This window comes from Chelon labrosus (genome assembly GCF_963514085.1).
Source record: "Chelon labrosus genome assembly, chromosome: 3".
NCBI classification, from domain to species: Eukaryota; Metazoa; Chordata; class Actinopteri; order Mugiliformes; family Mugilidae; genus Chelon; species Chelon labrosus.
The window spans coordinates 12,670,811-12,696,092 of NC_140339.1; the positions used below are offsets into that span (position 1 = coordinate 12,670,811).

Genomic DNA, 25,282 nt, shown 5'->3' on the forward strand with positions numbered 1-25,282 from the left:
TGCAGACCTGACACCCTCGAGGAAAAGCTGAAGGAGAAGCAGGAAGCGGGAAAAGGAGACAGCGAGAGGATTTATATCTCCAGGCAGATGTAAAGTGTCCTCCTTGGGCTCCCAGTCAGCAGCCAGGACTGTTTACAAGCTGCAAAATGGATTGATTGTCCATGGATCCCAGTCCCCGCGTGGCTGCCAACTGTGAGCTAATTAAAGAACACTTCTCTGGAGAAACACTGAGCAGCAACCAAGCACATTCTATTTACTCTGGAGAAAACACGCTGCTCTAAAGCCCTTCAGTGGAAAAAAAAAAAACATCTGAAATCAGCTATTCCAGAATAGTAGTGTAGTGCACGCAGCGTGCCGCTATGTTGAGAAACAGCTTGAGATCCACGGAGATGAATCTAGCCAGAATATTTGCATTGCATTTTTATAAGTATGTAAATATTTTGGTGAAGCGCTTTTCCCTGACATTAAATACTGGGAAGGTCACGGAAAAAAATAACAGCAAAATATTTCAGTCTACGTATTGGTGCAGACAAGGCATTAAAAATATGAATGGCCCCAATCACCTGTTCTTATTTGATCACACGCTGATTCTCCCTGAACTAACATTTTCAAAACAATCACGAATCACCGCAAATGAGTCAGTGTGCAAACTGCAGCAAATGAGTTCAGGACTGAGAGACATTTTAAAATCTTTAAACTTATTTTTGATTACTTATTTGTTCATTCAATCAGTTGACTTAAAGGGGATCTACTGTTTTTTTTACAACCTGGACCTTATTTCTGGCATAAAATACGACCGTTTACTCACCCATATAACTTTTGTGTAATTTGTAGTCATTAGGGAGATATTTAGATCTGCATATATCCATATAGTGGGAGTGACTGGGGCACCGAAACGCAGCCTCTAAATAACACATTATCTGCCGCAAAACACGTTCATTTCACCAATATTTTGTTATCGTATGCTAGTGCTATTCCCCGTTGAGTCCAGAGTTACCTGTTATCATCATCCGGGGTCTGTAGATTGACCTTCAGACCCAGGATGATGTCTTCTGACCTGGATGACCTGCTATTGTTCGTCCACAACCTCAGAATCAGAAAAATATCAGCCATGTTGCAAAAAAACTAGCAGTAGCAAATTACAGGTAAACAAGCCAACCGTCGTGGGTGCACGCGGCGCTCAGAGATGATATCTAGGTCAGAAGACATCATCCGGGGTCTGTAGGTCAATCTACAGACGGCAGATAATGCGTTATTTAGAGGCTGCCTTTCGGTGCCCCAGTCACTCCCATTATATGGATATACGCAGATCTAAATATCTCCTGAACGACTACAAATTACACAAAAGTTATATGGGGTTGTAAAAAACAGTAGTTCCTCTTTAAGCTGGATAACAGAAAAGTAAAACAGTTCACATTAAGGTAGTCAAGTTATTTTGAATTTGCCATGTTATTCCTTCAACTCTAGGGCAAACATTATGCGATTTAATTTAATACATATCCCTAAAAACTATAGCTATTATTAATTCACATGATCCGACTATACATATGATGGAAATAGTGCCGTGGCAAATGCGTAACCTGTGACAACGCTGTCTTAAAAGTGCACCTCTGTAATCATAGACTTTGTCACGCGTATGTTGTCAGTATAAGCATTTAGGGTGACATTAGCATTTAGCTTAAAATACCTGCGTGTCTTCGTATGTCAGGCCATGTTTATCATTTAGTAACATATGCATATGGAACTCAGCTAAAGCTTAGAGGAGCATCAAAGAACCCCAACAGCCTCAGCTCATTCTGCAGGTATGCCAGCTGCACAGTGGCAGAGAAAGGGGAGCTGCAACGGGCGGAAATGTATGCACAAAGGACCGGCGGACATAGCTTGCCGCCTCCAACAGTATACATTTACACCAGCAGTAAAAAGGAAACATGCATCATGAGAAGCCATACCCACCCTTCCTCCCTGCCCTCATTAGGCTGTCCAGGCAAACACCACAAAATTGAGTAACAGTTTCTTCCCAGATGCTATCAAACTGCTTAACTGCTCCACATTGTCAGGCCAAGCTTCAGATCTGTTGTAAAAACAGACACATGCTGCTATTGCCCCATTAAGCCGCAGTAAAGTAATGACTGTAAAGTATCCCTGAATCCTGAATTCAGAAATCTTGATCTTAATAGTTAGCTGTAAGGCAGGGCAATCAGTCTATCATTTCAGTTCAAACTGAACATTGCCAAAGAGTTTCTCTTCAGGTGAGGTTTAAAAGGTTGGAAGAACAACACTGGAGTGAATGGAAAGAGGAGGGCCTCTAAACACCTTCATTAGAGGCCAAGCAAGCTGTACCCTCTGCCAAAAGGCTCCAATGCGATCACACAACACACTGGACCACCCTTTTTCTCATTCAGTATGTACATATTCTGCAGAAAATTCGGCCATCTGAGCTCAGCTGCTTAACAAAAAGGAGACATTCTTTCTTATCCTCCCTTCAAAAAACATGATAATGCATCAGTAATAAAACACGTGTTTAGATGCAGGCGGACATACCGGTGCAGGAGTATTCGTCCACTCTGATGAAGCCTGGCAGACAGTCACAGCGATGGCTGCCGGGCAGGTTGACACACATCGTGTTGGACTGGCAGTAATGCATCTGCGTCGCACACTCGTCGATATCTGAGGACAAACAGAGCACATGCAGCGGATTAATAACTCCCAGGTCGTTCTTTCTCCAAAGACAAACCGGCTCGGCTGACGAAGCAGGTAAATGGAGCTCAATGAGGTGCTTGAGCTTTAATCACATCATTACAAAAGCCGAGTCGTCACCCTGTTGCTTACCGTTATTAATTAGTGTTGCACAACGAAACCGGTGCCAAAAACTACCTTGAAACCAGGCTGCATTTGTAAAGAACTGCCTGGGTGTTTTGTTTTTTTAGTTAAGAGCAATGCAAAAGTGTGCAAGACAAGATAAGAGGAGAATATGGCGGAGAGGGGGGATGTTGCAAGGGAAAGAAGGTGAAGGACAAGAGACCGTGAGGAAACAATACAAAAAGGAAATGTTAAAACAAAGAGAGAGGGAGGAGGAGAAAGGAAAGGAAAGGACAGGAAAGGAAAGGAAAGGAAAGGAAAGGAAAGGAAAGGAAAGGCCATTCATCAACTGAAGACGACAGAGGAGAGAGCAGCATCTTCCCTGACATCCATAATGCACAGCTAATATTATGATGCATTACATCTCCTCTTCATACACAGAATCTCGCCGCTCCTAATGTAGCTTGAAAGACATTGTATGAGCATTAAAATTGCGGAGCTCGGGGAAGCATTAGCCAAGCTGAGCATGACTGCTGATGAAATGGGATCGGAAACACGCAGGGGAGGTGTTATGCAGAAGGGCCTAAATTTGTATGTGTGTGTTTTTACAGTTCAGAGTATTTATGTGGATGTGAGCGGCAGAGAACCAGTTTCCTGAGGCAAACAGGACTTTCCACCACTTAAGGGACCATGCGCTACACTTAGGGGAAGGAGAGAGTGAGGAGTATTTCCATACCCTCTTCTTGGACAAATACGCGGCGGCTTCTGGTTCTTCAGCTCAAACTTTCCCCCTTACAACAGAATGAATGTGTATGAAGTATGTAATTGACTTACATGCAACACCCAGAGGTTTATTCCTTGGTAAATTTCATCCTTGGAGAGTGTACAGTAGGAGTGTTCAATTGCACAATCAAAGAGAGACAGATCGTGTATTCAGGCGTACAAAGCCTCGCCGGCCTTCGGCGCTGAAAGCATTGATCTGCTACATCAAAAACATGGAACTTATTTGAGTGCTTTGAGGCTTCAAAACAGTACCTGAATCCAATTTTCATCTTGTCCCGAAGCACTACTCCGCCTTGAAAGCCCCTCATTTGATTACCCTTTATTGGCGGAAGGCACCAAAGCGGTGTTCGTGGGTGATGACAGCGAGGCCTGTGATGTCCCCGACACGCGGTCTCAATAATTCAAAGTGGCGAGTGTGCCACTTTTGTCAGCTTTCATTTAAAGCGAGAAAAGCATCCAGTGTCAAGTCTGAGACATGATCTCTGTTGTTCCAAGGTCCTGCTTGGAGGCGCGAGCGAGTTTCGCCCTCTGCAGCCTCCTCTGGGAGCACTGTTGCAGGTGAGGTCTGCTGACAGAACTGGAACTGTCATTTCACACAGTGGGGAATTCATTTTTCTGGATTTGCCAGTCTCTCTCTCTCTCTCTCTCTCTCTCCCACTCTCTGCCTCCCTCATTGCCTCTTCATCCCCCCATCCTCTACCCAAGCCCTCCTCCTCTCCCTCCCCCCTGTGAGCTCACTTTCTTCATCTCTCTGCTGCTTTATTCATGCTGTGATGTAGGTCAGGGCTGGGTAGGGGAACAGCTAAAAATAAGGCAGGATAGGACTCTCTGTGTGCATGTGCATGTATGAGTGAGTGCGTGCATGTCTGCTCATCCCTCTGCACGTACTTGTGTGCGCCTGGAGAGGGAGAGAAGGAAAAATAAGGAGATAGACCCGGTGTCTGGTCCTGGAGTGCTTGGACGCTGCGAGGCAGAACGAGAGAGGAACGTCCATGTTGTTTTGTTTGTGTGTGTGTGTGCATGTATGTCGGAACGCATGTGAACAGATGCACACTAGCATGTGCGTCACCTCTTACGTAGGGGTTAATGGAAACAACTTTCCATCTAACAACCATATTGCCTTCTCGCCGGAGGACGCTACCTTATTTCTTTCCTCTAAAAGCCCCAGATTGTGCGAGTGGGCGTGTTTGAGCGGCTCATTTCTTGGTCAGTTTGAAGCTCGCTGGATGAAGCTGCTGCCTCTGAATGAAAGCGGATGACATGAAAAGAAATTTAGCGATAAACCTCTTTCAGCTTCAGAAGCGCTCGCAAAGTTCTCTTTTCTAAATGCGAGTCTTTGGTGAACGTCGGAAACAAAGAGAAGAGTGCATCTGTGCGCTCCCTTGGACGTCTCTCAAAGGTTTCAGCTCCAGATTGTTAATTCCTTTTTATTTGGAAGTTTTTGGATTGTCTGTCACTCCCAACAGGGTGTTTTCAAAAACTTTGATTAGAAGATTGGACAATATTTGCTGCCGGAAACTGACGCAGATCACCGCTAAGTGAAGGACAAACCTTTCTACAGACAATCCTAAAGAGAGTGTTTAAAGAGTCACAAAGTCAATTTAGAAATTTTCACCAAGCTATATACATTATTTTGACATAGTTTTATATTCTCCACTCTCCCAGGATGAGAAATTGACTGCTTTGTTGTAACAGTAGCCTGCAGCTGTATCGCTTCTGCTGCATTAAGTTCAACCGAGCTAACCGTTTTCAGCTTTTGTTCACCTTTTGCTTGCTTTCGACACTTTAAGTATAAAATGAACAAATATGACAACAGAGACAAAACTGTGGTTCGGCGGGCCAGTAAGCCACAAAAGACGCGTGACAACAACAGCAGGACTTTAGGAGAGAATCGATAATGAAATAAGTAAATAATAAAGAAGTGAAGAAAGAGCCAAGCTGGAAAATGGAGCAAACTAAATTGCAAATATTACCAAACGAGGCAGACAAAAGAATAAGCAACAGAACCTATAGAAATGTGTTGTTGCGACATGTTTTACCATGAGTCCACTGTTGCTGATGTTGCAGCACCTATCAGAAACAATCATGTTAAGGCACCATCTTACTCAAAAAATAACTGGGATCTTTTTGTGCATCGCTGTCGCGTTGCAGAAACGGAAATGACGGAAGTAAACACAGCTGCAGTGTTTAAACCTTCTTACTTTTCATCTTCGCCTCCTCTGAGCTATCAAATGCACGAATACTTTCACAGCAACGTATTTATCCAGAATAAAAAAGCCGTTTCAGTGATGAGTACAGACTACTGTCACCTGATAGCATTCATAGTTAGTTCCACTAACCCAGGCCCATAACATATGTGCCAGCTGGATGTCGACTGCAGTCTTTGTGGTGTGTCCAAGTGCAATTTTTAGCTTCAGACACAGGCGGCGTGAGCTGTTGGCAGTTCCATGTTTCCATACATTTAGTTATCCGGATGCATAGCAATTTGTTTATGCATTTTGATAGAGATGATATCGCCAAAGTTCATGTGGAGGGCAAGTGTGCACAGTGTGGATGAAGTTTTTATTTTTGCTCTTAAGCGTTGGTTAACTTCTCTTTAGCGTAGTGGAGAGAAAACCTTCAACTACGGGAGGATTTTCAATCAGGATTCAGCCGAAGGTCCAAAGCCTTCCCATAGGCTTTTAATAATAGAAAACGAAGGCCGATCATATATCTGAGTAACAACAGTGTTTCCGTATGTCTGTAGTGAGAATGTTGTCCAAGAGCGAAAGCCAAATCCTGCACTGTTAAAGGAAAAACTAATTGGAGGTCGAGCTGTGCTCAAAGGAGCATTGATGCAAATCCCATTATCATGTTTAAAAAATGGTTAGATTTTAGGTTGAACGGTTTGTTATTTGAACACCAAGATCACAGTTGCACTGTTTATTACGTAGCGTCAAGGGCCCAAGAACAAATGTAATGAATGCGAATAATGTTAATGTAAACTGGAGTGGCAACAACACGCAGCGACGTCAGCTGTGCTAACTTGAGAATGCACACAATTGATTGCAGTAAATGAGAAAACCGACTCCTGCTAAAGTTTATTTTTTTGGATTATTTTGACTTAACGAGAGATGCTTCCTTCCTTCCTCCAAATGTCATCATCCATCCTGATACAAATCTCACCCCCGTCTCGGCAGATCTTCACACACACGTAAGCATCTATATGCAGCAATCAGCATTCTCCTCTTCTCTGACCTCTCTCTCTCTCTTTCTCTCTCTCTCATGCTCTCTTCTGTTTCATGTACACAGAAGCTAATCTCACCCGGCAATTACGCACCACGATGACTGAGGTCTGCACAAAGCCTCGCTTTAAGAGCGCACGTGTGGGAGATGGGATGCTTCGTTTAGTTTTTCTAATGCACTCGGGGTAAACAGCCAATCAGTTTTTTTTTTGTTTCCTTTTCAGAGTGAGAAATTAATAGTTTCAAATAACATTTTTACACAAATTAGTTTGTCTATGCGCAAGTCTCAATCACTGAATGCCATGTGAATATGTTGAGCAGTTACAGGGTTATGATACTGTGTTTAATATAACCAAGGAACCATGCTGATGTTGCCTTTATGGACTTAAGATCAAGACAAAAATTTACTAACTGACATTTAAGGAAATTTATCTTGGGCTCAGACAACAACATTCAATGCATAGAGCGTTGGCATAGCGCAGGGACTGCGAGACTTTATCTGAAAAAGGAGTAAGACAATTCAAGTAACGCCTACGTCTCTTCTTTCATGAAAGAATCACTTGTTCAAAGTTAGAATTCTGGTCTGCTGCGCTCATCGGGGGCCTCATTCATAAAACAGTGCGGTCGTTTCATACTAAGCACTGCTAAATGTATGCACGCAAAAAAATGTCAGGTGCGATAATATGATTAGAATTAGATTAGAACACTGTGCATGCGCTGACATGCAGTCATTGCTGTCTTTATAAATCACAACCCAGGAATGTGCATATGTGGATCAGTGTCATATCCTGCTCTATGCAACCCCACATTCAACCATAATGGTCAATGCAATGCATCTGAGAATAGTTTTATCCATAGACATGAGCCTGCTAGCCAGAGGTTCTTTGGTGAATCATGACTAACCGAGACTGAGACCAAAACAGGGGGACTATTCTGACATGAAATTCAAGGTGTTTGTGGGTCTGTGGGAGGTTAGAAAGTTAAATTTTGTTATGATGAACTGAGGATGTGGTGTGTGACGGTTAAACTAGAGCTGTCACTGCCTGTTTCTCGTTTTAAATGTGAATGTAGATGGTGTCTTTGGATTTGCGTGAAGTTTTAAGTTTTGACTGAGTTGGGATGTGTAATGCGAAACAATGCAACAAGTAAAAGGCGGTTTAGGCTTCTGTGTCAATTTAACGCGACAGCCCGGACCATACACAGATGCTAACGCTGTAGCCTGATGTACAACTCCCCAGAAATGTAACTATGCTTCGCGGGAACGCAGATTGCAAGAGCTGTGATTGTTCTGCTTGGTAGTAGCGTATTTCCGCTATAGGATTTTCGTCTGCTTCTCCATCTCCGCAATTTTCGAATCAATTGTTTTGGATCAATAAAGATGGTACACATCGAGGAAAGCTTAACCAAGTAGGTCTGGAGCTACAAACATTTGTATGACTTGACTTCAGCAAGATTTTGGTTTCAGTCACCATCGTTGAAAGTGAAGCAGGAAGTAGAAACAAAAATGAAAGCAAAAAGAGACGCAGCACCCACTAGCTTTGGGTGGTGTTGTTGTACAGCGAGCCAGACTAACGAGCGCACAAGTATAAATGGCTCGCAACTGGCGTAGGCTACGTGCGTAGGTTACGTCATCTACTGTATGTCCCGCAGATGCACATACTCTGCTTAATGCTTGTAGCTAACAAGAATTTGAGACTGAAGTCAGTTTAATTGATTTGAATGTAAGCACGCATTTTGAGTAGCTTTAAAATAGAGCATTTACAGTGTCATCCTACACCGACATATGTGAAGCTTAAGCACTGTTTCTACCGTCATTCACATCAATCAGTACTGCAGCAGGTTGAAAAATCACAACCAAAGTGTTTTTGAAATGCACAGGTTTTGGGAGGGGGGATATGGGTAGGAGAAGGGAAACAGGCATCAGAATAAGCAACACTTTACTGTGCATCTGTAACATTTTCAATGATGCTGTAACCAATGATTGCAAGAAAATAAATAAATAATTGATCACAAAAAAAAAGAAATGCACAAGTTTCAAAAAATCGACCTGCAGTTTGTTTGAGGCTGCACATGAGGTAAAATGCATTCTCTTGGCAACAGCTGCTATCTGTCCTGACTCAGTAATGAGACAGATTTTTGAATGAGGCCATCAAAGTGCCGAAATTCATCTCCTTCTATCTTTATAAAAATCCAAAGCACTTCATTGAATTTTGCTGCGTTGTCTGTTTATCTCAAACTAATTCCAGTATACCTGTCTGCGTGGGAATCTTGTCTCTGTGGTGCAAATACAGCAAAACCTAAAATCTTAACTTTTTTTGATGGTTCTACAAGGTATGAACACATAAGAGAAAAAGGTATATATGTCAGACGACTGTCCTCCTCTGAGGAAAGAAACTAATCTCGGCCAACAATTACACACTATGATAATTAAGTATCATACAAAGCTTCAACAACCTTAACTTGTAAAAGAAGAAAGAGAGCCTGGAAATCTCCCGCTATCCTCTATTCTTCCTCCAGCGGCGGGAACTTAAGACTACTGGATCAAACATGAAAAGCGCTGTGTTATTATCCTTTAATATGGACTGAAATTATTTTCATGACAGGGGTTTCATCTACGTGATGGCAGTGTGCAGAGACATCCAGCGGCTGAACTCAATGACTAAAACCTCTTATCTTTCCATGCTGCAAAAAAATCGGACACAAAAAAACTCCAGCAATCAACATGTGGAGCAGGACTGCACCTTTCTGATGCTGTGTGTAAAAAGGACTGAAAATGCATTTAATTAGAGCCTTTACAGAACAGTGGCCGTATCACCACCCTTGTCCTTCCAGTAGACGCGCAGAGCAGGAAGTGGTCTGGCTGAGCAGATTAGAGCCCGCTATGGAACATGGTGAGAACAGCTCGTGGGTAGGAGAACTGAACGACGCGGTTCTCCATCAGAAGAAGGAAGCGGTGTGAGCGCGACGGTTTAATCATCTATCTGTCATTTTGCAGCTCCGGCGAGGAGCTGCCATTCACCGAGCCGCACACTGACAGACTCTCTGACTCACACTCTGAAGACTGGAACTGTGACAGAGTCCGTCTGTGAGACACAGCAAAACAGTTTACCTAGATGACAGGCGATGTGCGCGTGTAGCGCAGGATGATTCTCACAGGTGTACTTACTGCAAAGCTAAGAAAAGTACACCTGGGTGCCCACTAACTGAAATATATCCATATAACAGGCAGTAGGAAAGCGGCGCAGTGCACCTTCCCTCACAGCTGAACGTATTACTGCACAGCTGAAGTTCTTCTTTCAAGAAAAAGAAATAGGAATATGCTTTGACGCAGTAGTGAGGTGTACTGTATATCAGAAAAGACAAATGCAGTGACAGAATGAGAGACTGACTCTGCCCAGCGGATCAGTCATCCATCCATTTTTGTCTGCTTATCCCAAGCGGGTCTTGACGGCAGCAGGTTAGCTCAGGTATTCCAGTCGTCCCTCTGCTTAGTAACATTTTCCAGTCAATTGTGAAGGATCCCAAGGCGTTCTCAGGCCAGATGAGATATGTAATCCCCCTAGTGAGTTCCCGGTCTATTCAGGGGTCTCCTCCAAGCTTGGCATGGTAAATCTCCAAAGCAAAGGAATCACCCCCTTTCAATGTGAGGGAGTAAGGTTCTGGTCAGAGCTCCGCCAGCTTCTAGTCAATATTTTGCTCCCTGTTACCTGATTAATTATCAGAGTGTTCAATAGCATACATACCTGTTGCAGCCCTATTTGTATGGATGTGGGGTAACAAAAGCTGAGAGGTAAACACAGGAGCTGACAGGGGCAAACAGTGACAAAAGCTTAAGCCCAGAAGTTGAGCTGAGCCAGGACACAACTTCCATTTAAATTATGTGGCCCAATGCTTGCAATCAGAAAACCACAGCATGCATGCGTGATTAGCTTGAAGGGATCGATGTCCCTGGACTACAGAAGAGCAGCTTCGTGGGGTTCTGCACGGGTCTTGAACCAGCTCAAAAACACTGTGGGCTTGAAGAATTTGAATGGTGTCAAAGGTATTGCATTGCCACACTATATTACCTCCCAACTAAAGTCTAACCAACTATAATGAACATAAAAGCAAATAATTGCCGTAAAAAAAATCAAGCCTGGGCTTCCCTGGAGATATGTGCGACCAAGCTACACACACACACAACACACACGTTTCAAACTGTGTATACTGCACACCGACTGCGATTTGAAGCTTTAAACAAGGCACAAAGTAATGCCATTAATCATAAAACAGACTGGATCCAGGTACTAACAGCGAAGGGCTGCAGCAGCCTCGGCTTCAAAATTATTGCGAGCTCCCTGGAGCCAGTGTTGGACTGTTGAAGAGCATTTTCATTATCGTATGAAACCAGCGAGCGGTCAAAAAGCTGCAGAGTTAAATATAGAAATCTACAAATTTGAGCTCACAGTTCAATCCCAGAGTTTTTAAACTGTGCCCGATGCTCAGAATAGCTTCACCGGACAACATTACCATTCTCCTAAGTGAACACGATACGAGTTCCTCGTGGGTGTTTACAATTGCCCGCCAGCACCCAAGCTCTGGTAATCCAAGGTGCACTTTTCAAACTTTAAGAGTGCATTAAGCGCAACAGTATGGTAAAGGCATGGCGCTTTAGCAATGGCTCATCTTGTAAGCTGACTGTAAATGTTCAAACTAAGCTTTAGGTAGCTATATTACTCAGGCAAAACGTCCCAAACCATTAAACATGCATGCAGATGAATAAATTCCACCAGGATCTATTGTTTTAAACAGTATGAATTGGTATTCTACCAACTTTCCATCCGCCCACACACATACACACACCCACACTACCCCACACTTCTGCACCCAAGCGTGTTGATTGAGCAGTAGCAGAAAATAGTTGAATATAATCATTTTGTGCCGGGCTGCTGCAACACACACGCACTCACACACACACACACACACTAATACTAAATGCACTGAGCCAAATTTGTCGGGAAGGTCGTCCGCGTGCTTACACAGGTCTCGAGAAGAACTTGTTTCAGATTGTTGGGCACGTTCAAGCCTTAGCGATCCGTTGCCAGGTAACGCTAATGCCTCCCAGCTAATGAACTGCATGATCTAATTGACATCCCATCAGTCACCATTCACCTTGCAGCTGATATGAAAAGGAAAGCAGCAGAAAGCCAGGCGGGGATGTGCGGAGATGGTGTTTACCCGGCAGTTTTGACCGCGTTCTTGGACACCGCGGTACGTTAACAGAAATCTATCTGACTCACGCCGTGAAAAGAGAGAGTGACAGAATGACACATTCAAAACCCGAGACGATGCAGAAACAAAAGGCAGACGCCAAAGAAACAACAGTGCACTTGTTGTGACTCCACTTATGACAAGCAGTAATCATTTGACAGGAGATCTGATATTGGGGTATAAATATTTGAACACGCAGTGTGGGAGCGCTTAATTAGCTTCATTGTTATTCTCATCCAGAGGCAGCTGCAACCTGGAGCCGAGGCTGATCTAATGATTGTGAGAGCTTGTGTAAATGTGGATATTACATCAGGTTTATTTTGATACCAATTTTGATTCCGAGTTTGATTTTAATTTGTAGGCGTTGGTGGCGGGGTGTTAGGAGATTTAGTCAGGAGATTTGTTGATGTTTTTCACGAGTCGTCATGATTTCAGGTGGAAGTTACGAGCGAGAAGGCAAAGGCGCATTAACACGTCTGGTTGTGCATTTCTCAGTGCAGCTGCACCAATTTTGGATTAAATCCAGAGAAAAGAAAAGTTTGGATTAATTAATGTCAGTTCATTTCGGCACAAAATGAAACATTTCTGTACATTTTGAATTGTATGACAGCAAGTAGTGTAGTTCTCAATGTGATGTTTGAATTTAATGATTTAAATTAATTAATTATTCATATCCTAATCAGTCCAGCTGTACAACAAGTCACCTTTCTGTAACAGATGAGTTCATGTTATTGATGTTAATGTGCACTATTGCTCCTTATTTAACCTTCCTACATATGTGGTATATATTTACTTGTGTCTCTATTTCTCGTACATTTGTACATATGCCTATTTTGTACATTTTTTGCTTAGTCTGTTTTATTTTATTTTACTTTATTACATTTTTACTTTTATTTAATTTTTATTTTCTATTTTATTTCTTCTCCAATTTTTCTTTTTTTACTAGTGGTTCTCAAGAGATTATTTTTATGTGCAACTGGCCAATTTCCCTTGTGGATGAAAGACATTCATAACATATCCTGAACAGAACGACAATGCCACCTTGAGCGACAGCGCTCCGAAGCGTGAGAGGATGCAGGTTTGTCGGTGCTCTGCCTTGTTTCAAACATACCCTCTGCTTATCTTCACATGGAAGTGCGGGACCCCCCTTTTCATGCCGACGCCTTGTTTGGTCTGTAAATCATTCGTAGATAACAGGCCCGAATGCCAGAATCCCCCATGAGGCTCGGCCACCATTGTTACAGTGAAACAAAGGAAACATCATTGTTGCAAGGAAACGGAGCATCATAGTTATGTGTGCACAACTGAATGGAGTCTAATCAGTAAATTAGTTTAAGACACAGGTTGTGTTATGTTCATCATAAAAAATACGTTTTATATCAGGTTAGCAGCCATTGTGAAACTTAATGATTGTTTTTTTCTAGCCAAAATGAACTTCGGGAGTTGTAGTTAAAATCTTCCCCAGTATTTATTTTATCTACAAACATATTTTCTATCATAGATTCAAGGAGTTTCATACCACTTCCAACTGTGAGACTGTGGCTGACCCATACCTGTCTGGATACAGACAAATGAATCAAGACGAAGAAGATAAAGACAGATAAAGAATTGATCTTGCCAGATATGCTATGATTGGAGACCGAAACAGAGCTAAAGGCACCGTGAAGTAGACTTTCATTCACCACAAACACACCTCTGAATGAATTCTGTTGCTCTGCGTCTGCTCGATTTGCAAATAGGCAACTGTTTGCCGACAAGGCTGCCAAATGAATAAGTCTGTAAGTACAAACTACAGTCTGTGTTAGCACAGTTCTGTCCCTGTTGCTGCTCGGCGCACATTTTCACATTGTACTCGGAGTGAAGTGAAAGATTTTCAAGTCCGTGAGATGCCGGCAAAGCTGCTAAAATGCATCTCGTGGGGAAGACTTTGAAAGCTTTGTGAAGCACTCAAACACAAGAGGATGTTTTTCAGAGTTTTTATCATCACACAACTTTCGACAGAGTGCGTCTCTGGCCATGAGGCTCCTTCAGCCACAAAAAGGCGGCCTAAGTATTTGTGCAGGTGGGTCTGGTGGGTCTGTGACGGCCACAGCACACAGCCCATTCTGGGTCAGGGGAAGGTCGGTGGACAGGGTTAGACGAGGAACAGAAAAATTTAAGCTCTTAAGTGGCCCACTTAAATCCTGGTGTGAACTCGTTTGTCAGTTATATGGCTTTCCTCTGCTTCCATCTGTTCAGTGTTCAGATTTATCTATCACAGAAAATATGTGTCATCATACTTATTATAATAAATATTTTCCCGTTACATGGGAACAACTATATTTCATTGTTTTCACTTACTATTTTAATATTTGCAGAAAGAATCTGAATGGCATTGAATCACTAATGAATTGAACAGAAATGGCCGTGCCATGATTAAAACATGTTTTATGGTGAAACTAAAAACACATTTTATGAATTGAGACATTTTTACTAATGATTTTTCACAGACTCCTACATTTCTAATCGAGTTTGTAAATGTTTCTCACATGCCCCGCTGCGGTTGTGCCCCATTTTCCTGAAAGGTAGATGTGTCAGCATGGGGCCCAGCGGGAGAAGCGCCCAAGTGATGGCAGAGTAGCTGAGGAGAAACCGGGAAGAAGCGGCTTTCACACACACGCACGCACGCACACACAGAATTATTTGTGCCTGTGCTCGGGACTATTGGGAGGGCAGCGGCAGCAGATGGCCTGCAGTGGCACTCATTGTCTCCGGATGTGGCAACAGGGAGTGAGGCGAGCCCCGTTCGGCCTCTGCCTCGGAGACGCTACCGCCGCGTCCTGCATCAGTGTCACAGCCAACCTCTTCCCCATAATTAAGGCCAGCCCCTCTGGTTCCACCTGACAGCAGAGAGCAGCTGGAGGACAGGGGAAGAGGAGGAGAGGTCGAATCCTCCAGATGAACGGCAGCTGAGCGGCTCTCGTGGTGGAGGCGCACGCGTGTCCTCGGGCCACGTGAACATGTGTTTCGAACGCCAAACTTTGCAGCATATGTTCGGAGCCTAACCCTCAACTCTGACATAGCTATAAGCTGAAAATACTCAATTAAAGCCTGAACTAACACCAAACTTTAAGTGAAACAGAATTTACCACCATTACAACTTAGATTTAATGGATTCTGCTGTGACTAGCAGCCTAGATGTGGCAAACAGGCAGACTGGCATGTGGTTTTAGGTTTTAGTCATTGTTCTTATTAAGTTTATTATGGGCCATTGTGCCAGTGTGTCTTTTACAGTTCATTCTTTACCATATAATTAGTTTCATCGGCTATTTAATCCTTTTGACTAACATTTAAAGAGTAGCCTCTAAGTCATCAATAGACCCAAGTTTGATACATAGAATAATTAGGTCCTAACTGCTTGTTTAAAAGGAGTTATAAATGAAGTCGAGGCAAAAAAAAATTCAATAAGGACACATGTTCAGCCAATACTCCCGTCATTACTCTTGCCCAGTGACAATTTGCCTGTGTTCTGGAGCGTCAATACATCCCAAGCGCCTGCTCTTTAAACACTAGCCTATAAGACTGTTTTGTTTTTTTTGTTTTTTCCTGCAGCCGTCTCCCCCTCTATCTCCACCTTATCCTGGTTGTCTGGGGCATTTCAAATTAAGCTCCATCAACCAATTTCCTCCACCATCAACCATCAACTAAACTCCAGGGGGTTCTGTGTCTATCTACTTCCTTCATCTGGGACTGAGCTCAGTGAGACTTACCGACAGAATAGTTTGTCTCGCCACCTCTCGTCACTTCGGTAAATTCCGCTCTTCGCTTTTAAATGACCCCCTGCTTATTAAAACGCTGCTGGGATTACGTAGCATACAATTTACAGGATGTCTTCAAATTTCAGCCCAGAGTTGACTTAGATATCTGGAAGGTATTTGACCTGCAAATCACTCAAATCGGTGTTTACCGGGTAGCAGATTTGCAGGAACTAATGCGGTGAAGGAATTATCTGGATTTTTTTTTTTTATTTTTTTTTCAGTCAGTATGGTGGATAATGGAAAAAAATATGGGAGTTATCTTTCAAATTTCATCCCAACCTAATCCAAAATCTAATCGTAATCCTAAATCCCTAAAACTACCCCTTTTAAAAAGTGATGACAAACCAAAAATGAGCAGCTTGGGAGGATTTTCCAGTTTCTCACTGCTCAAATGCATCTCACAAACTTTTGCAAACCCTGTTCCCCACACAAATTCTACACACAACGGCTCAACGGCAGCAAGCGGAACAATGTGACAAAGAAGAGCAGCTCCTGTCCTCGTGACAGCTACATCGAACGCATATACAGTGTGCTCCTGCACAGTGTGTGTGTGTGTGTGTGTGTGTGTGTCTATATATATATATATATATATATATATATATATATAGATGAGATGCTGACAACTAACTTTGGTAATACACAAGCTATGCAAGAGGTGCCGCATCTGTTTCTGACAACATCCACGCTTGTCATCTGCTCTGCCAGCTGCAAGACAGCCCACTTCCAGAACTACGCAGCGTAAGATGCATCAATAGCTGTGTGAAATTGGTTTATTTAATCCACTGGTGACCCACGTATATGAACAACGTTATGTTTAACAGGTGCAGTCAGGCACATCAAAGAGCTCAGGCCAACATAACCGCACATTATGATATAACCGTATATTCTTTTTATGATTTCACAATTATACCGCTCTCGGCATGTCACTTACTGTATGGTATACAGTATTACAAGTACAGCAGATATGATGTTACTCTTGAGTTTCAAAAGAGTCGTATTTCCCTTCGAGGTACAAACATCATGACATTAAAAATAATTGATATGTGAGGTCTCTTAATACACATATCTTGACATAAAAGGTTCTTTTCTTGTTATTTTGTTAGTGCAGGCTTCACAACTCAACGTAAAATCACTTAAATATATTTTTTACGTCTTATTTTTTTGGAGCTTTGTGATTCATCATGAAGCAGTTGCCCTGTCTGTTTCCCTGCACAGAGCTGAAAAATTGCAACCTATCATCCCAATGGTGACTCTGAAAACTGAAATTAACCTCAGCAGCCGTGGCCTACTGGTTAGCGCTTTGGGCTTGTGACCGGAGGGTTGCCGGTTCGAACCCCCGACCGGTAGAAAGCGGCTGAAGTGCCCTTGAGCAAGGCACCTAACCCCTCACTGCTCCCCGAGCGCCGCTGTAGCATGGCAGCTCACTGCTCCGGGTTAGTGTGTGCTTCACCTCACTGTGTGTGCTTGTGTGTTCACTAATTCACGGATGGGATAAATGCAGAGACTAAATTCCTTGTATACACAAGTATACTTGGCCGAGAAACACTTAATCTTAATCTTTTTTTTCAACCTCTTTTTTAAATCTGAAGCTTAAACAAACTTAACGTGCTTCACTGTAATAGTTTTCATTAACTGCCACGCTACTGTCTCTTTAGACTGTCAGATGATATATTTTATTTCTTAAAATGTCACCTTACAGCAGAATTTTACTTCTAACATTTTCTTGTTCCATTAAAGTCTGCCAAGTGATTACCTGTTCATGCAGCGTATTGCGTTGTTACTGACAAAATGTCTCTCTAAATCTTTTTCATCTTTTCTCTAAATGAATCTCAGCAAAAGTCTTGTTGATTAAACGTGGTAATGAAGGACAGGTGTTCAAGAAACTCAGTTCGAGGAGAATCAGCAGAGATTTATTAAAGCTCACATTTGGGTTTTAAAAGCAGCCATTGACTTCCATCTATTACAGTTACACATTCACAGCAGTTGCAGTATGCATGCTAGCATGACGTTCAAGCTAAAAGCCAGACGTTATGTATCAGATCAGGCAAAACTATAAACATGTACCTGATCTGCTTGAAGGGCAGGACAGCAATGAAAAAGACACCGCAGCCCAAGAAAATGTTAAGTTGAGCTACAATATATACAAAATGTGCAACCCTCTCTACTTTCTGCATTCAATTTCAGATTAAAATATCCCATATCTGTTCTTGTTTATCCTGAGATGACTGCAGTCTGCCTTGGCTCAGCGAGCCGTGTCCTTCGACTGGCCGCGACTCTTAGCAGCCTGCGCCGAGCGTGCCCTCCTTCCCTTCCCAGTCTGCACTGATGCTATCAGCCCCCGATTCACAGTGGCCGCCTCAAAACTTATAATTGATACAGAATCCTGATGCCCCGAGCAGCTGACATTCAACACAATCTGAAGGACAGCGAGGGAAATGAGGAGCGTATAATGGAATATGCCGCCAGCACAAACAGGAGGAAGAGCCACTTGTAATGTGATCTGCTCCAGCGCTTAAATATCAAGTGCAATTAAATGCCAGCGACGGCGGCACACAGACGAGCTGCATGTGTGTCTGGAAACAAATTTGCTCTCAGTAGGCAGTGACATCCTTTATATAGTCGGCTATCAAGTGCTGCGAGTGAGTGAAACAGCAAGTCAAGCTGTTTCTCTCCTGTCCTGGCAGTGAGAAAACAGTCTCTGTAGAGTTTGCGAAATGAGGACAAAGTCCATGAAGAACTTGGCATTTTGTGGACACAGAGAGAGGTGACACTGACACCCATTAGACGCGGTGCAAATTGTCCAACCTTGAGTTGTATTTAGGTACGGCCAAGTTAAAATTCTAGCTTAAACTTCACCAGTAGATTCATTATTTATTATCAGGCCTCCTAAACCCTAATGATAAATGACACACTCCTGGTCCACATATATGATTGATTATTCCTGCCATGTTTTCTGTGCGCTGGTTGAGCCCATCTGGTCAGAGGTCCCTAACAGAATATCCCAGGTCTTCTGCCTCAGCTATGTCCAAATATCTCTCTCCTGGGTGACCTCTCTGCACTTCATAACACACACGGCGTCAAACGTTATAACCGCACTAACACTGCCTAAGAGGAGCATATGACTCACACGAAAGAAACCAGAAATAAAAATGTGCGAATATGAGTCAACTCTGTATTTTTGAAGTAGGTTTCTGAAGAATCCTGATTAGTAGCTTGGATCTTGAACATATCACGCTCAAGTTGTATCTGAAAATGGCACATTTGCATTGAATAAATAATGTCTCTGTTTTAACACGTGTTGGACATGTACCCATCTTAGTTAGTATTGATGATTAAAGTGATAAAGATGCAGTGCAGAAAATGTTATTAATTGTATTCAGTGCTGCCCCTGGTTATATTCTGTAGCGCTTGTTTCTCTGCATCCCAAACGGTAACGTCTGTGCTCTTTGTTGCACCAGTCCTTTCCTGTCCTCTGTCCTCAGTCACATCCGTGAACTCTCAGCGAGCCCGACTGGGAGAAGCCGTCTCTGGGCAGGCCGGGGGGATGCGTAGCAGGGCGCACTCAGCCGAACGCCAGGTCAGCCATTTCACGCTCATCTTTTTTTCATGCTCCACAAGTTGTACACTATAGGACTTTACCTCGGGGCGAGAGTGCACGGAGTAGTGCACGTGTGTCAGCGTGTGCATGACGGTGTGTGTGCGACCTTTCTGCAAGGGCACAGATCTCAGGGGGCCAGACAGAGATTAATGATAGGAGGAGACAACTCTCTTTCGACATTAAGGGAAGGAAGTCCTGTCATTGTATGGACAGAGGGGGGAAGGGAGAGAGTGAAAGGGAGCCCCTGCAGAGGAAGAACTGACCCTTTCCAGTTTTACTCCCCAAGATGCAAAGATTAACCAATGTTCATTACCATCCTACAGTAATCACCAACTCGTATTTAAATTTAAATTCCTTTTAGCTCAAAATATAGCAAAGGTAATGATTAACTCTGTCTTGGTTGCAGACACAGCTGCTGTATCTCAGTGCTATAGATACACCGATCAGCCACAACATTAAAACCACTGACAGGAGAAGTAAATTACATTGGCCGTCTTGTGACAATACAATGTTCTGCTGGGAAACTTTTGGACCTGGTATTTGTGTGGATGTTTTTTAGACATGTACAACCCACCTAGACCAGACCAGACACCCCCACCCCACAGCTATGACACTCACTGATGGCAGCAGCCACCCACAGCAGGATGCAGCCTGACACAGGCACACACACAAAAACAGTTTAGGAGCAACTCAGAAAACATGAAAAACAGCACAAGATGTTGACCCGGCTTTCAACTTCCCTAGATCCCGAACTGATTAAATATCTGTGGGATGCACTGGAACAAGTCTGATCCACAGAGGCCCCTCCCCTAATTCCATAGGACCCAAAGGCATACACTAACAACATCCTGTTGCTTGACACCACAGGACATCCTCCGAATTCTCATGTCCATTCTCTGATAAGTCACAGCTGTTTTTTTCTGCTAGTTACTAATGCATTAATTTCTGTTTTCAGTGTCCTTCACAAGCTTGAATTCTGGTTTCTGGTCATTTATCTTATGTGATAACCCTAACCCTAACCCTTGCTCTCCCAGTCACTGTACTTTTTGCCCATGTCAACATAAAATGGTCACTTCCACTCTTGGACCTTTGCATTTTTTCTGCCAATCTGGGCCGGAAAAAAACAACATCTGTAGCATTGGGCTCTCACTACAGATTCTCTAAGGTCACCACTCAACTGGCCTATGTCCATTCAGCAGCTGACATTTAACCTGCTAAAGTCTTGCAGGTTTTTGCAGGAGTCTGTGTTCATACAGTTAACGGACAGTAACGCATAAACCTCTGCCTTGACAGATTTCTGGCTTTCATTCCTCTGCATCTCAACACACACACACTCTCAGTTCATTTCAGACAATTTCCTACGAGGGTAGTCACTCTGTCGGCTGAACATGACAAACGCCAGCACGCGGCACAGCTGGATAGAAGGGAATCACATCACTCCACTGTTTAAAAATTCATATAAACGATCCCTTTGGGGCAAATAAACTTCAGGTAAAACACAATCTGTTAAAATGAAAACTTCTACATGACACAAGTACATCTTCCCCGAGTTGTCCTTGATCAGAGAAAGAGTGGGACAGCGTTTTGACATCCTTCACCGCAAATCTGCCAAACGCTCCTAATCACAGGCAGCGCTGCTCGTCTGAAAAGACTTTCACAGCTAATGACTAAAGTCTCCGAAATCTCCGTCTATCCCCTCCAGCGACTTGTTTCTTCATACACTCCATGCCATCCTTCAGTTTCAATAGCTGCTTCTTGGATATATTTCCTAATGAAACTTTCAGCGAAGACAAATGTACATTGAACTCCAATATTTATAGTATATTGAATCTCCACACTGCTGAATGTGCGATAAAGAAAAATTACCGGGGATGTGTTTTCATGCTGAAATTTCCATGTAAATGAGGTGGTTTGAGATGGATTCCAGCTGAACTGCGGTACGATCCATGTGCAGTCAGAGGATGATCTGCATCACCGCTGGAAATCCAAATCATTACACGTATGTTTGCAGTGTTTGCAAGACAACCGGGGGTAAAATTATGAAAAGTTAATGCGAAGAAAGTGTGGTTTATCAGTGAACTCTCGTTTCAGTTATTTGTGCTCCATACTGGATGGTTGTGCTCCCCTCTGTTGTAATCACGTGGAGCCGCCTAGTCTTATATTGTTCTCTGTTTTTCCCGCATACATCAACCCGGGTGCCAGTCTTGTTTCCTAGCAACCGAGGTAAACAGCTGCCTCTACTGACAAAGGGATGTGGCGGAGCGTGAACCAAGCGGTAATAATAAGGAGCTCTTCCAGCTGACCAGGGGGGTTAGGAGGCGAAGGGACAATCAAACTCAGACAAACAAACAAAAACAGTCTCAAAAGTTAAAGCCGAGCAAAGAGCTTCGGTGTTCAGAACCTGCAAGAATACTGGACAGAATATGATGAACTGGATTCTTCTGCAGAGCTTGAATAAGCTTTAAGCTGAATATATGTGGCATAGAAAAGTTGTGGGCTAGTCAAAATCAACTGCAGCCATCCCCTGAAGACCATAAATACCCTAAGGTTTCAGTAAAGTTTGTATATTTCAGCACACAGCTGGCCAGAATTATGCATACAGTTGTCATAAATAAAGAAATTTGCCTTTTTTGTACCTTCGTATAAACATGTTTATTTCAGCTGTATTGTTGGACATGTTAGCATGGAGGTCTGTGACTCACTTTTGGAGTGGCCCTCAAGTGGCCATTTGAGGAACTGCACTATTTTGGACTTCTGTGCATATTCTGGCCTCATATGTTTAGTTTTTACAAATGAATTTAAGGACCATAAACATCCCACAAGCCAGTGAATTAATCAAATACAAAAAGTGGTGGAAAAAAACATTGACTGTATAGATACCCACAATGCACAAAGCACAATGTGGGTGCCATCTGGGTGGAACCTGACTTCACCTAACTCATTTCTAAAATGGACAGTGTGATTGGATTGGAGGGGGTCATGGTGGGTGCTGAGGCGACTTGAAATGAGACCCACTTGTCAGAGTGTCCACGGCTTAAATAATACATAACTTTAAGCCTTGATATATTTTAAATCGGTGAGTTATATGCTACTGCTTGGTGGTTCAATACTCTGTCCGTTCTGACCACCAGGAATTAAAAAGAAGATCTGTGTATGTGTCGAAGATATGTGCAGTATCTTGTCGTTTCCAGGGCTCAGCGATGTTATCTTAATGTCTGTTTCAGTAAATTATTAATCTTGTTATCACTGGAGCTCCTGATTGGTGCACAATGAGCCCGAGGTGATGACTTGATTCTGTTTAATCTGACAAACAACGCAAAACTGCATTAATTCAATTGACACGAAAAAAACAAAACCTTTGCATTTGACAAGCCGAGAAGATTAGCATTTATCTATCTAAGATTCACAGCTGTGGACGTGTTCCGCAAGCTGGTGTTTACTTTGCGCAACAGTATCTAAAATCTTTAAAATTCATCTTCCATGAATAATGAATATCTACACCAAATTTCATAGCTATCCGGCCAGCAGTTGTTGGGATATCTTGGAGCGAAGTCTTGTTGGACATACCAATCAGCCCGCTCACAGTTAAGTCCTTCAGCCTCTCACCTTGGAGGGCAAAAACTACTTTTATAAAGGCACTATAAATTTACATCAGTACTCCTGGCTTTGCCCTTGCACCTGCCTTTTCCACTAAATAATTCCTTGCTGACTTATTTCAATCCTCGGGAGTTCACAGCCGGCTCTTATCCATGCACACCGGCAGGCAGAGTTGCTGCTCAACACTCCAGAGTGACATCACCCACTCCACTTCAAGGTCACCCGCGGGTGGGATATACAGCATCAGCCAGATTTCAACACGGAACTTGCTTTTGTCTTGACGATTTCAGTTCAGCAGCCTGCCTCCACTCCAGCTACTCCATCACTGTGATGTCATGATGAATGGGCGGCCAACAAAGTGGAGAAGAGGCGGAGGCAGAGACAGAGAGCGAGAGCGAGAGAAGGGGAGAGGAAAAGTGATCTCCCCTCTGCCTTTTTATCGCTCTATTTCATCATGGAAATCACCTCATTTACTCTGAGCACTTCTCCATTCATCTCTTATTGTCACCGGCAAGACCCGTTTTCTGTCTGCATCAGCCGCATGTGTATATGTGTGCGTCTGGGAGACCCGGAGGAACGGGGGAAGAGGCAGCAAGCTAACTGCAGGCAGTTGTGTTTGCACATGAGCAGCTGCTTTTATGAACTCACAGCGATGTGTGAACATCATCCATTAAACTTAGTATATTTGAATTTATTGTTGTGTTTTTGTTTTTCAGTCAGCATGGCATTTTCAGCCGGGCAAAATCATGATACAATACATGTGATCTGTTCCAGCTGACATTAAAGAAATGCATGAATCACACTGAATAAGAGAGTTCCAACTTTAAGGTGATTTTTTATAACTGAATTGAAGATCATAAGCATTCAATGAGCCAGAGGAGAAGAAAATGGTGGAAAAAACATCAACTTTATAAAAAAGATCGACGAATACAGTGAGCTGGATTCTTCTGCAGAGCTTGAAAAAGCTGTAAGTTGAACATAAGTCGGATAGAAAAGTTGTGTGCAAGTCGAAATCAACTAAAGTCCTCCCTTAAAGACCATTAATACCATAAGGTTTCAGTAAATTCTGTATATTTCAGCAAACAGCTGGCCTAAATTATGCATAACTTTAAGCCTTGATATAATTTAAATGGGTGGGTTATATAAAAATTCACCCCACCGTACAGTTGTCATGAATAAAGAAATTAGCTAGAGACAAAATTCCTTTTTTTTTTTTTGTACTTGCCTACAGACATCTATGGGGATTGACTCACTTTCGGAAAGGACCTCAAGTGGCCGTCTGAGGAACTGCACTATTTGGCACTTCTGTGTGTATTCTGGTTTCATATGCTTAGTTTTTACAAAAAAATGGTGGAAAAAACATCAACTTTATAAAAAAGATCAACAAATCCATAGGGTCCCTGAAGAGCGGTTTTGAAGCTCAAAGTGGGTGGTGCCAGCCGTCGCCATCTTATCAGTGCCTGACCCCGTCTAACTCCCAGCCGGTTCAAAAATGCTGTGGAGTGCCAATCGAGCTGAGGGGGGCAGGTGGTGCTGAGGCAAAATAAAAATAAAAAAGCTAGCAGCTTGAAACCAGGCACACTTGTCATTCAAAGTGCCCAAAGCCTAAATTATGCAGTTTAAGCCTTGATATCTTTTAAGTGGGTGAGTTATATATAAATGGACGCACCCCCCATAGTTGCCATGAATGATTAAATTAGCTATAGAGACCAAAACTACTTTTCTTTGTAGTTTGCAGTATCTAAAGTTTTTTATTTCTGTTTTAAAGTTCATGATTTTAGTATCTATGGGGATTGACTCGCTTTGCATGGAGGTCTTAAGTCACTTAGTGTTGTAGGGTTTGATACAGTGTCGTCATGAATGATTATGAGAAACTGCTAAATGTGCACTAAATGTAAAAAGTGTATCTATAGTAACAGGCAATGGTTGCATGTATGGATGCTGTATGTAACGTCACGTGTGCTATGCTCAGAGACTTTAGGCATGTGTCTTATTATCAATAAAATTAAACCTCAAGAGGGTGAATTAACACCCTGCTGTAATTGATCTGTGTATCCTGTCTTGTATTTAAAAAATATGCAGATAGTTGCTGGTTAATGAATTAATCATCTTTTTTTTGTTGTTTATTTAGTTTTTTTTTGTTTTTTTTCAGTGCAGCAGAGGATTTGAGCTGCATATGCTGAGAATCTAATCAGTGCCTTGCTGTTTCCATTCCATGTCAAGCTGGGGGTCCC

At 42.8% G+C, this 25,282-nt stretch overlaps 1 protein-coding gene across 1 annotated transcript in view; it reads right to left on the reverse strand.

The window, feature by feature from the left end:
• Positions 1-25,282, reverse strand: part of LOC311486181 (protein kinase C-binding protein NELL1-like) — a 235,340-nt gene that overhangs the window by 74,394 nt on the left and 135,664 nt on the right. The window contains exon 13 of the mRNA XM_084541953.1: positions 2,542-2,667. Coding sequence (XP_084398079.1) covers positions 2,542-2,667 — 126 coding nt within the window. The remainder of the gene's footprint in view (positions 1-2,541; positions 2,668-25,282) is intronic.